Source organism: Saccopteryx leptura, chromosome 7 (assembly GCF_036850995.1).
Source record: "Saccopteryx leptura isolate mSacLep1 chromosome 7, mSacLep1_pri_phased_curated, whole genome shotgun sequence".
NCBI classification, from domain to species: Eukaryota; Metazoa; Chordata; class Mammalia; order Chiroptera; family Emballonuridae; genus Saccopteryx; species Saccopteryx leptura.
In genome coordinates, this window is record NC_089509.1 from 113,753,168 (window position 1) to 113,766,594 (window position 13,427).

General features: G+C 41.5%; 1 protein-coding gene across 2 annotated transcripts in view; it reads left to right on the forward strand.

The window, feature by feature from the left end:
• Positions 1–13,427, forward strand: part of PSMD1 (proteasome 26S subunit, non-ATPase 1) — a 101,703-nt gene that overhangs the window by 56,116 nt on the left and 32,160 nt on the right. For both annotated transcript variants that reach the window (XM_066345345.1, XM_066345344.1), the window contains one exon: positions 12,846–12,960. In XM_066345345.1, the coding sequence (XP_066201442.1) occupies positions 12,846–12,960 (115 nt within the window). The remainder of the gene's footprint in view (positions 1–12,845; positions 12,961–13,427) is intronic.

Genomic DNA, 13,427 nt, shown 5'->3' on the forward strand with positions numbered 1-13,427 from the left:
GAAAATAATATTGTACATGGTGGTAAATCTAAATAGTACAAAAGAATGATCAGTGATAAATTCACTCTGGAGACAGTTTTAATACGCACATTTATTTCCCTGTCTACTCTAGAGTCGAGTAACATTAAACATTGCACAAGCACTTTGATCATAGCAAACAGAGTCAACTGAAGAAACGGGAATGATAACATATAGGTGTATGGATCTACTCAGAATAGAGACTTACAGCTCATATAACTCAGCCTTCCACAGCTGTTTGTGATACAGTAATTGATATCACAGTGGTGACTTTCCCATTTCTAATAAAAAGGTGAAATCTTCTTTATTCAGCTCTGTTTTGTGTGGCAGGAATATGTGACATGCATTTGAAAAAGATTGCCTCCCAAAATGTTATAAAAGTATGATTATTAAGGTAGAGTGATATTTCAAATACATGGAAACTTCATTTGTGTAGAATTTCTCATATACCAAGAACTCCAGATAAATTCTGATTAAAGTAGCTTAAAGGTGAGGTTTAGACTCTAATTTGACCACAACCAAAAAACCTAATTGGTGCATTTTTTCTAAAATACTGAATTTTATCCCTGATGCCTTTTTAATTTATTGAACAAATTCTATCTTTGATTTAAAAGGGCAGTGTAATGTCTTTTATAGGCCTAGGAAGACAACTTAAATATCAGCCAAGGACATTTTTTACCTTTCAGCCATAATATCTACCAAGCACCAACCATTAAGGAATTTTTAGCAATATGCAGACTTTGTTCATTACATATTCATTCATTTGTGAGGTATTCATTGAGCTCTTTTTTCTTTTTGCTTGTGCAGATAAAGGGATGAACAAGATAAACATTTTCTACTTATAATTTATAATCTGATGGGGATACAAACAAGTCTACTGATAATTATTATAATACAGACATGGTAGAGCTAAGACTAGCTCACTTCAACAGGGCCTGCAGTACAACTCAAATATTTTTGGCTTTTATTTTTCTTTTTTAATTTCTTTTTTTTTTTAATTTTTTTTTAAATTTATTCATTTTAGAGAGGAGAGGGAGAGAGAGAGAGAGAGGAGAGACAGAGAGAGAGAAGGGGGGGAGGAGCTAGAAGCATCAACTCCCATATGTGCCTTGACCAGGCAAGCCTAGGGTTTCGAACCGGCGACCTCAGCATTTCCAGGTCGATGCTTTATCCACTGCGCCACCACAGGTCAGGCTCTGTTTTAATTTCTTGTTCATTCTCAGACAAAATCAGTGAGAAAGCTAAAACTAAGAATAACTATTCCAAATTTAATCTGTTCTCTTTACTTTTCTTTTTTAAAGATTTTATTTCTTCATTTTTTAGGAGGGGAAGGGAAGGAAGCAGGAAGCATCAACTCCCATATATGCCTTGACCAGGCAAGCCTGGGGTTTCGAACCTGCAACCTCAGTGTTCCAGGTCAACGCTTTATCCCCTGTGCCACCACAGGTCAGGCTAATCTGTTCTCTTTAGACTCCTTCAGTCACTCTTTACTGACTGAATTTAGCCTTTATTTTAATGAAAGACTTAGACCAATCAGAAAGTTCTATCTCATTTTACCTTCTTTTTTCAAAATGTCTTTATTTTTTATTTTTGTTCATCCTATTCTTTGGGATTATGTTGTCATTTCCAAACTAACTTCTACTTAATTTTTTTGTCCCATCTCTTTTTTGCTTGTTTGTTTGTTTGTTTAATTTTAGAGAAAAAACATCAATTTGTTGTCCCATTTATTTATGCATTTATTGGTTGATTCTGGTATGTGCCCTGAATGGGGATCGAACCCACAACCTTGGCACATTGGGACAGTGCTCAAACCAGCTGAGCTACCAGGCCAGGGTTTGATCCCACCTCTTTATTACACTCTTTGCAATCCATGTCTTGAATATTCATTCCTCGGTTCTGACTTCTTTCTTGCAGACAGAGGAGGATTTTTTTTTTTTTTTTTTTTGGTATTTTTCTGAAGCTGGAAACGGAGGCAGTCAGATAGACTCCCGCATGCGCCCGACAGGGATCCACCCGGCACGCCCACCAGGGGGCGATGCTCTGCCCATCCGGGGCGTCGCTCTGTTGAGACCAGAGCCACTCTAGCGCCTGAGGCAGAGGCCAAGGAGCCATCCCCAGCGCCCCGGCCATCTTTGCTCCAATGGAGCCTTGGCTGCGGGAGGGGAAGAGAGAGACAGAGAGGAAGGAGAGGGGGAGGGGTGGAGAAGCAGATGGGCGCCTCTCCTGTGTGCCCTGGCCGGGAATCAAACCCGGGACTTCCGCATGCCAGGCCGACACTCTACCACTGAGCCAACCGGCCAGGGCCCAGAGGGGGATTTAAAGGCAGGTACACCAGGCGCCCGCCCTGGGCTCCGAGTTCTGAAGGGCCCCACAAAACCCCAACTTGACACTTTTTTCTTTTTTTTTTTCTTTTTGCATTTTTCTGAAGCTGGAAACAGGGAGAGACAGTCAGACTCCCGCATGCGCCCGACCGGGATCCACCCGGCACGCCCACCAGGGGCGATGCTCTGCCCACCAGGGGGCGATGCTCTGCCCATCCTGGGCGTCGCCATGTTGCGACCAGAGCCACTCTAGCGCCTGGGGCAGAGGCCACAGAGCCATCCCCAGCGCCCGGGCCATCTTTGCTCCAATGGAGCCTTGGCTGCAGGAGGGGAAGAGAGAGACAGAGAGGAAGGCGCGGCGGAGGGGTGGAGAAGCAAATGGGCGCTTCTCCTGTGTGCCCTGGCCAGGAATCGAACCCGGGTCCTCCGCACGCTAGGCCGACGCTCTACCGCTGAGCCAACCGGACACTTTTTTCTAATGACACCAAGTTTGGTTTTATATGTGCAATTTTAACATTAATAGTACATATTTTTTTATTTATTTAAAAATATGATTAACTTGTATTTTTATTTTCCCTGTCTTGCTCTTTTTCATTTTTCTGAAGCTGGAAACAGGGAGAGACAGTCAGACAGACTCCCGCATGCGCCCGACCGGGATCCACCCGGCACGCCCACCAGGGGCGACGCTCTGCCCATCATGGGCGTCGCCATGTTGCGACCAGAGCCACTCTAGCGCCTGGGGCAGAGGCCACAGAGCCATCCCCAGCGCCCGGGCCATCCTTGCTCCAATGGAGCCTTGGCTGCGGGAGGGGAAGAGAGAGACAGAGAGGAAAGCACGGCGGAGGGGTGGAGAAGCAAATGGGCGCTTCTCCTGTGTGCCCTGGCCGGGAATCGAACCCCGGTCCTCCGCACGCTAGGCCGATGCTCTACCGCTGAGCCAACCAGCCAGGGCTTCTTGCTCTTTTTTTTAAGGGGCCCAATATTTTCTTCTGCGCCCAAGGGTCTCAACAACCTTAATCCGCCTCTGCTTGCAGACATGTTCTGGTGTCTAGTTAATGAAAAGTAAAACCTTTCTTTATTCCTAACGTCTTTTTCCTTCATCATCAACCTTCTCTAAATAATTGTCTACCCTTTTCTCTTCTTACTACTCAAGTTTATAATCCTTATAATCAGATTGTTATCCCCAACATTTTACTAAAACAACTCTGTGAAAGTCACTAATTAACACCAATTACTAATTTTCTGCAGTATTCAGCACTGTTGACTAAGCTTTTCTCCTTAAAACTTGTGTTTTGTCTTGGCTTCAAAGCACCCCATCTTTGTTATTTTTCTTCTAACTTTTATTCTACCCTCTTAATATGCAGATTCCCTTCAGTTTCCTGTCTTCTGTTGACTGCATTTCTCTCTTCATTTTCTTCATTCATTCTTTTAATATGGTTTTCATCCACTTGATGAAGAAAGCTTGTAAAACACTTTTTCTAGGCTAATGGCTATTATTCTGTGGTCATGAAATGAGACAAGCAACATCTGTGTTGTTAGAGACCCATACACCAATGTCTCTGAGTTTAAACTTCTGCATTTGTGAAAAGAGGGGATGTAACCTGCTCTGCCTACTTTGCAGGACTATCTGACCCAGTTGATCATTTCCCCTTCCTTAAGATAGTTTCTTTTGGGTTCTACTAGACCCCACTGATGGATTTTCTCCTACGTCATTGTTCCTTCTTAGTCTCCTTTACTTGTTCTTTTTCATCTCCTCGACCTCTTAATATTGGAGCTCCTCTGAGACTCATTTCTGGACCTCTTCTCTCCTTTGTCTTCACTTGGTGATCTCATAGACATTTATGGTAATAAATACTATGTAACCTAAATTTGTATCTCTAATCTAGACCTTTTCTTCAGATTCCAGACTCATATGTTCTGTGACCTACTCATTATTTCTGTTAGATATCTAAAAAAAATTCTCAAACTCAAAATGTTCAAAATGTAACTTCTGCTCTTACCCCCCAAATCTGTTCAGTTGGTTTCTTTATGTTGGTTAAATACCATTGCATCCTCCCAGTCTTCCTTTCACATGCTACATTTTATCCATCAGGAAATCTTGTTGGCTTGACATTTAATATATGTATGTCAAATTCAAACCTTACTCCCTCCCCACATCCACTACTACCACCTTGTCCAAGTCACCATCATATCTTGACTGGATTTCTGAGGTAGCCTTTTATTTGGTCCTTTTTTCTTCTATGCTTTCCCTCTGTTCCCAATAGAGTAGCCAGATAACCATTTTTAAACAAGTTGGATCATATTATTCCTTTGCTCAGAATCCTTTGATGGGCTTTATTTCACTCACAGGAAAGGCCAGTTTCTATAAAACCCTGCATGATCTGGCCCTATTTTCTTTTTCTTTTTAAATCGAACTGCCTTTTTTTTTTTTTTAAGATTTTATTTATTCATTTTAGAGAAGGGGGGAGAGAGGGAGGAGGAGCAGGAAGCATCAACTCCCATATATGCCTTGACTGGGCAAGCCCAGGGTTTCGAACCAGCGACCTTAGTGTTCCAGGTCAACGCTTTTATCCACTGCACCACCACAGGTCAGGCTGGCCCTATTTTCAACTACTCTTTTCCCTTTTTACTACAGTCAGACTATTGACATCCTTGCCACTCTTCCGACATGCCAAGCATTGTTCCACCATGAGGCCTTTGCATGAGCTGTTTCCTCTACCTAACATTCCTCCTTCCAATAGCCATGTGGCTCGCTTCCTCACTTCCTTCCTGTCTTTGCTTAAATATCACCTTAGCACTGAAGTGTACCCTGACTACTCTAATTAATACTGCAATATGCCCTTCTCTTCTGACCCTTCCTCTAACCCCTTCCCTGATTTACCTTCTTTGTCTTCATAGTACTTCATCCTTTTACTTACTTTATCATTTATTATTTATTGTCTGTCTCCTACTAGAATATAGTCTTTATCATGTTTGTTCACTGATCTCTTGAGTTTATCCCCACTTGGAATTTGTTGAGTTTCTACTCTTTCAACAAAATGTTGGAAGGTTTTGACCATTGTTTCTTCTAATGTCTTTCTGCCTCACTATCGCTCATTCTCCCTCTGGGACCCCCATTATGCGCATATTGGTATGTTTGAGGGTGTCCCACAGTCTCTTAGAGTCTGTTCATTTATTTATCTTCATTCTTTTCTCTGCTCATCAGACTGGCTAATCTCAACCCAGTGTGCGTCTTTCTTTTGCCTGCTCACTTCTGCTGTTGAACTCCCTCTAGTGAATTTTTTATTTTAGTTACTGTACTTTTCAGTTCTAGAATTCCTAGTAGGTTTTTTAATATAATTTCTGCCTCTTTATTGGTGTTTTCAATTTTGTGACACATTGTTTTCCTGTTTCCTTTAGTTATTTGCCCATGGCTTCCATTAGCCATTTGAGTATATTTATGATAGTTTATTTAAGTCCAATACCTGGGCTTCCTCAGAGACCAGTTCTGTTAATTTTTCTTTTTCCTGTGGATGAGCTGTACTTTCTTATTTCTTTGCATGTCTCATAATTATTTTGTTGAAAACTGGATGTTTTGGATATTAGAATTTAGAAACTCATGAAATCAGATTCTCTCCCCTTCCAAGGGTTTGTTATTGCTGTTGTAAATTGTAAGTTGTTTAGTGACTTTTATAAAGTAGTTTTTAAAAGTCTGAATTATTTCTAATGTATGGCAACTGAAATCTATGTTCCATAAGCTTAGTGGTCAGCTGCTGTTTACACAGAGTTTCCTTACATGCCTGGAACTAAGAAAAGAAAGAAGAAAGAAAGAACCCTCTCCCAATCTCTGCAGATTGGCTGTGTGTTGGGCACTTCTTCAGTGCTTAACCAGTTCTTTGCCTCTCCCTCACCTCCACTCCCACTCGTGCAGAGCCAGAGGTGAAAGCCTAGGGTTTTCTCAGGCCTTTTCTGAGCATGCGTCCAGCCCTAAGCATGCAGGTGGGCTCTTCAGTTCCCCTGGTATTCATGGGAGCTATTAAATAAAAGCCTTTAATTACACTTCCCTAGCCTCTTACTCTCTGGGCTTCTCAGTCTGTTTGTAGCCTGTCCTGATGATTATCCCTTGCCCAGACTGCCATGGACAACACTTGGCCTTTAAACATTTTCAGCAAATGTCACCTGAGAAGTGGTTCCAGCCCTGGGAGGGGCACTTTAAATTGGGTGAAAGAAAGGGAAGTTATTATAGTGGTCCTTCAGGGATCCACCAGACAGGTTGAAACACATACCCACGATTCTGTGAGAAAGTATTCTCACAGTCTGTCCTGCTTGGAACACAGGCTGCCAGCTTCTCTGCCACTGCCGCTGGGGGGACGGGGGAGGCGGGCAACTGAAAACATGAGAAAGACCCCTAGTGCTCTTCCTCCAGTGCGGCGCATGTTTCTTCATGAAGCTCCCCCTGCTTGTCTTGAGGTTTTGACTAGTTTCCGGCATCTCTGTAGGTTGATCCTGACAGTGTTTGACCAGGTAGTTATTGCCAGAAAGTTGCTCATACTATAGCTGCTTTTGTCAAGAACAATAAAATAAAATATTTTTTAAAATATAAGTGAAACTGTGATGTCTTGAAATGATGATGTCCTTAATCAAAAGAATTATTACCTGGAATTATAGTTGATATAAAGGGCCCAAATATCTTTGGTTTAGACTTGCTCAACCCTGCAAGTCTTAAGTAATTGCTTGTAATCAGCTCTTAAAAGTGGACTTTTGCCCAGTGTGGCTCAGTGGATAGAGCATAGCCCTGGGACACTGAGGCCCCAGGTTCAAAACCCCAAGGTCGCCAGCTTGAGCAGGGAGTCACAGGCTTGACACATAAAAGGTCTGGTTGGTTTTTTTCATGAAGTTAGCAGTCATTGATGATTACGCTGAAGTTCATTAATTCTTTCCAAATTGCAAAATGGTAATATAATTTACTGTTTATTCACTTAACTGTTACTTTAAAATTTTTTATATATACATACACTGTGTGCATCTATATGTTTAGATAAAGATTAATGTACAGTTTTGTCTTCAGTAAATATTTTCATTCCTATCGTTCCTTAGAAAGAGTCTTTTGTCCTTTTAGAGCTACCTGCTGAAAAATTAAAGACTGTTACAGTTTTATTGTACTCTTGAGGAGATTAAATATCTAAGCTAATTTATTAAGAATGTGTCATTCCTTGTCTTTAACACTTTCTTGAAGAATGTGTCATAGTTGGAACTGTTACTCAGCTGAGAAGCTTACAAGGATTTTTTATGTGCTGGAGTTTATAGCCCTCACAACTTACTTCAGTCTTTACAGTTATCAACTGGGTAAAGCTCTGTATTAAACTCCCAGTGTTTATGTTCCCAGGCAAACTTTTTCCTAAATCTCATGAAATTGTTAATGTTCTGTTCAAAGTATAATATTTATTTTTTTAACAAATGGGGATCAAGAAATAAATGAAGTGATTTTGATTGTTTAAGTTACTTTTTTTTTTTTTAAGATTTTATTTATTACTTTTATGGAGCAGGGTGGTGAGAAGTATCAACTCATATACTGCTCACAAAAATTAGGGGATATTTTATTGCTTCATGTTAATTTTTAAATATCCCCTAATTTTTGCGAGCAGTATAGTTGCTTCACTTTAGTGGTTCATTGCTTGCTTGTCATATGTGCCTTGACTGGGCAAGCCTAGGGTGGCAACCTGAGCCTTTCAGGTCGATGCTTTATCCATTGTGCCACCATAGGCCAGGTGAAAAATAAATGAAGTTTTAAGATACATTTAGGGTAAGTTCTTTGCTGTGAATCTGTTTTCCCTCGACTATTCTGTTCTTTCTTAGAGGCAAGTGGGTACGTCTTCTGTGTGCCATTAGCTCCTTTAAAAGGTTGGTAAGGTAATCTGGAGTCAGAACCCCAAATATAACCAGCTTTTTAGGGTTTATATCCAATTTGCTTTACATTGTTTTGAATGAACTTTTGAGCGTAAGTTACCTTACAGGCTTTTTAAAATATAAGAGTCCAAACTATAATATACTAGTAGTCAAATTCCTGGTTCTGACCCAAAGACAATTTCTGGTTCTGCATCTAGATTTCCGTGATTGTAGTATAGTATTATACTATCCCACACAAAACTCTCACCAGCATGAATAAAGTAGAGCAGATATCATTTTACGGATAATACAACTAAGGCTCAGAGAGATTTAGTGACTGCCACTCAGTTAATAAATGGCTGCACTAGAACTGGTACCCAGGTCTAACTCCAAGCCCATGTTCTCTACCACAACAAATTGAAGATGAGGGAGGAAAGAAATAGAAGGATAATTTAAGAAATCGCTCTATTATTCCCGGTGAGAGATGATTGGGACCTGACACAGGCAATGGAATCAGAAACAAGGTTTGAGGTTTCACTGGACTTGGTGGCAGATTAGATGTGGGAAGTGAGGGAATAAAATGATTGGAGATGTGAGTTTTCCGGGGTGTAGATGAATGGTCGTGGTGGGAGTAGCACTTGAGGAGAGGCGTGCTCTTTACTCCTCTGTGTGGAATGACCTGTATGTTACTGAGGAGGTCGTGGTATCTTTAGTTAATGATATTCAGTAGGTACTTTGAAATTTAGGATGCTGCTCAGATATGTGTAGTCTGTTGTTGGTAGGGAATACAAAGGTATTAACATTAAATTCTTAATTCCTGTGTCATTGTGTTAATCATGTGGCACTTGCCTAATGAGAATTATAAACTCATAATTCCACCAAGGGACTACCCTGAGACTTTCGGCTGTGCCAAATTCCCACTGTGATGGACCCCATGTGCATAGAACAGTGTTTCTGTCTACATACATACATTGCAGTACTTTTGCTCCTTTAGTGAAGATGAATTTTTTAAGAAGACACCATATTCTTGAAAGGATCTTGATTAATTAATATGACTTAATGTTGATGTTGGAGGAAATACTCAGTTAACAGTAGTTAATAGCCAGTATGTTGAAAGAACAGAATTCATACGTGCAGTTCATGGTTGAATGAGATAGCAGTGACTTATGCATATTCCCTTGTGCAATTCCTGCTCTGTGGAAGGTTTGTACATATAGCAACTCTGGCAAGATGACTGTTAGCTACAAGCCAAGAAATTTTATGGAAACTACAAATCAGAACTTGGTTACCTGTTCCAGTGTGTGTTTTGTTTTTTAAAGTAGGCCTTCCCTAAACCTATATGTAGGCTTACTACTGGGAACTTCAAAGCACATAAAATTAAAAGATACTCAGTTAGCCTTTGTAAAGTAACACTATCACAGGGGCCCCCAAACTTTTTACACAGGGGGCCAGTTCACTGTCCCTCAGACCGTTGGAGGGCCGGACTATAAAAAAAAAACTATGAACAAATCCCTATGCACACTGCACATATTTTAAAGTAAAAAACAAAACGGGAACAAATACAATATTTAAAATAAAGAACAAGTAAATTTAAATCAACAAACTGACCGTATTTCAATGGGAACTATGCTCCTCTCACTGACCACCAATGAAAGAGGTACCCCTTCCGGAAGTGCTGCGAGGGCCAGATAAATGGCCTCAGGGGGCCACGTGTGGCCCGTGGGCCGTAGTTTGGGGACCCCTGCACTAACAGATACTTGTTAACTCTGCCTTTTTTTTTTTTTTCATTTTTCTGAAGCTGGAAACAGGGAGAGACAGTCAGACAGACTCCCGCATGCGCCCAACCGGGATCCACCCGGCACGCCCACCAGGGGCGATGCTCTGCCCACCAGGGGGCGATGCTCTGCCCATCCTGGGCGTCGCCATGTTGCGACCAGAGCCACTCTAGCGCCTGGGGCAGAGGCCACAGAGCCATCCCCAGCGCCCAGGCCATCTTTGCTCCAATGGAGCCTTGGCTGCGGGAGGGGAAGAGAGAGACAGAGAGGGAAAGCGCGGCGGAGGGGTGGAGAAGCAAATGGGCGCTTCTCCTGTGTGCCCTGGCCGGGAATCGAACCCGGGTCCTCCGCACGCTAGGCCGACGCTCTACCGCTGAGCCAACCGGCCAGGGCAACTCTGCCTTCTTTTGATTGCCTGGCTGAATTATAAACGTAAGGGGGAAGGGAATAGTGAAGGGCTTGATATTCTTCCCAGTGGTTCAGCATTAGGCCTTGGACCTAGCAGAAAATACTTGTTGGGTTGAGTCTCTAAATACAAGTTTGGTTTGACTCCCTTTGTCTTTTATTAAGTAATAAGATTTTAAAAAAGTTTTATCTTTAGTTCCTAGCACTGTACTAATAGTTTATGGAAATATAGGAGACAATCTCACATGTGCAATCTTGAATAAATGGTGTTTGTAATTAATTAGATAAAATGCTTGATTTTGTCAGAGAATTTAGGTATCAAATTATGGACAGAGCCTTAAGTTCTTACCCTAACAGGAATTAAATGAAAGTACTGTCAACTACAAGTTTCAGAATAACACTGCAACAGTTTCTTTGGTGTAATATCAGTTTAAATTTAATTTTTATTTCATAGGAATATTTCTCAATGAAGCCGTAATATTCTTGTAAAGTAGAGCAGACCTTATGGGACTAATGCCATTTGTTTTGTGGGGAGGAGAAGAACCCCAAAGTATTTGGTTAATTGAACCTTATCTAAGTTATCTCAGCTATTTATAGGCCAAATAGAAACTTGAACATGGGTTTTTGCCTCTGTGGTTTCCCCGATATAATTTATTATTTATATAAGTATACTTATAAATTATTGCCACATTTTCGGTTATTTGCTTTTTATATTATTCTTGAAAAATTAAGTCAATAAAAGTTATCTCTAATTACAGAAAAGAAAATGTAAGTGACTTGCCTAATGTCATGTACACTGTACTAAGAAATTAGCAAAGCTAGGGCTATAACCCACATCTCCTGCTTGGTAATACTGCTTTTTCACAACACCAAACTGTTTTCCATATTGTTGCCATCAGTATTATTTCCAAATTATTCATAGTAGCAAACTTAGTCAAACTGAGAACATTTTTAAGAAAGGGTGATAGACTCTGTAGGAGCAAATAATGCAGCCTTACCTTATAGTGAAATGCACTTTTTATAGACAGTTTTCATAAACTTGGTTCTGCTCCATTTGAAAGCTGAGTTTACCACTCACTGGAGTTTTAGGGTAGAGAACAATTTTAGCATTGGATTATAGATTTGAATTGGTCTGTAGGTAATAACTGTTTTCATTAACAATGGGACAGTCTTTTTTTTTTTTTTCTGAAGCTGGAAACGGGGAGAGACAGTCAGACAGACTCCCGCATGCGCCCGACCGGGATCCACCCGGCACGCCCACCAGGGGGCAATGCTCTGCCCCTCCAGGGCGTCACTCTGCCACGACCAGAGCCACTCTAGCGCCTGGGGCAGAGGCCAAGGAGCCATCCCCAGCGCCTGGGCCATCTTTGCTCCAATGGAGCCTTGGCTGCAGAAGGGGAAGAGAGAGACAGAGAGGAAGGAGGGGGGGTGGAGAAGCAAATGGGCGCTTCTCCTATGTGCCCTGGCCGGGAATCGAACCCGGGTCTCCCGCACGCCAGGCCGACGCTCTACCGCTGAGCCAACCGGCCAGGGCCAGGGACAGTCTTTTTAAAAAGAGATTTTATTGAAGTGCAATATACACCTGAAAACGTGCTCATAATCATTACCCTGCAACTTGAACACCTGTCTAACCAGCACCTAGTTCAAGATCATTACCAGCTTCCCATAAGCTCTGCTTGCACTCTCTTCTAGTTGCTACCCCTGTCCTGTTGCCCCTCAAGGGTAACCACCATAATACGGTAGTTTTTTAGAGTTTAGATACTTCATTGGTCAGGGTTGTTCTGTTTCTTTTCTTTGTCACAAATATAAGAAGATGAGAAAGGGACAATTACTTTATTCTTATCAACACAAAAATAATTGCTAACGACAAAAAGAAATCAGAATTTCCTTATCACCAAGGCTTATTTATTAGTTTAATATTCAGCCAGAGTAATGCTGGGAGATTTAAATCTTTCATGCAGCTTTGGAAACATCTTGGAATCTCTATAAGTGACTTTTGTCTTCTAAAACAAAACAGAGGAAGCAGGGACTATTAGAATGGATGTAGAGCAGTGTGCATCCCGCACCTCCATGGTTATTCCTGACTATGGAGGAGGCATAAGGGGATGACCTGAATTCCATACCTGTTGTTGAGGAATCACTGATACATACCTCTTTCCTCCCTCCCTCCCTCCCTCCCTCCCTCCCTCCCTTCCTTCCTTCCCTGCCTCCCTTTCCTTTCCTTTTTTTCTTTTCTTTTTCTTTCTTTCAACATTCCTCTTTCTTTGCAAATATTATCTAAATATTGAAGATAAATTTCTAATATCAATAATTAGAATTCTGTAGATTTTTAATTCTGCAATTTCTGTGTTAAACATAGCTGTTGTTTCCCATTAATTTAAAATATTGGTTCAGATTCTTCCACCTTGATTTGAAGTCTGTTATGTATAACACTGTGTACACTTTCTCTGCTTCTTCTCAGGACCCCTGAGCAGTGCCCCAGCGTTGTCTCCTTGTTGTCGGAGAGTTACAACCCTCACGTGCGCTACGGCGCTGCCATGGCTCTGGGGATCTGCTGTGCTGGGACAGGAAACAAGGTAGAGCCAACGCCAGTGGGACCAGTGCCCTCCTGGCGCCAGACTGTTTTCCTTCACAGAGAGGTTTATGTAACAGCTGTAAAAATACAAGTGTTGTGTGATCTGTAAGACTTAACTTGCAAAGCTTCCCAGAACTTCCTTACTTTACTGTGCTGGGTGGCTCAGAGCCATTTAAGAGCACACTACCACATTATATGGTGGCTATAATGAAAAACACGCCGTTGACCTTTTAATTTTGGGGGGGACAGTGGTTGGGGAAGAAGATAAAGTAGTTTTTTTCTTTAAAGAACTACTCGTCATTTTACGTGGTTATTTTACATGTCGAATTTGCAGAATTAGTATTGTGCAAATCAGGGTTCCCATGTGAGGCCGCCAAAATCAATTCAGTTTGATTCCTTTGGTTTGGTTTGGTTTGGTTTTAAGCAGATCATTTAAGTGCTATTTGCCTGTTTTCTCCTCACGAACTT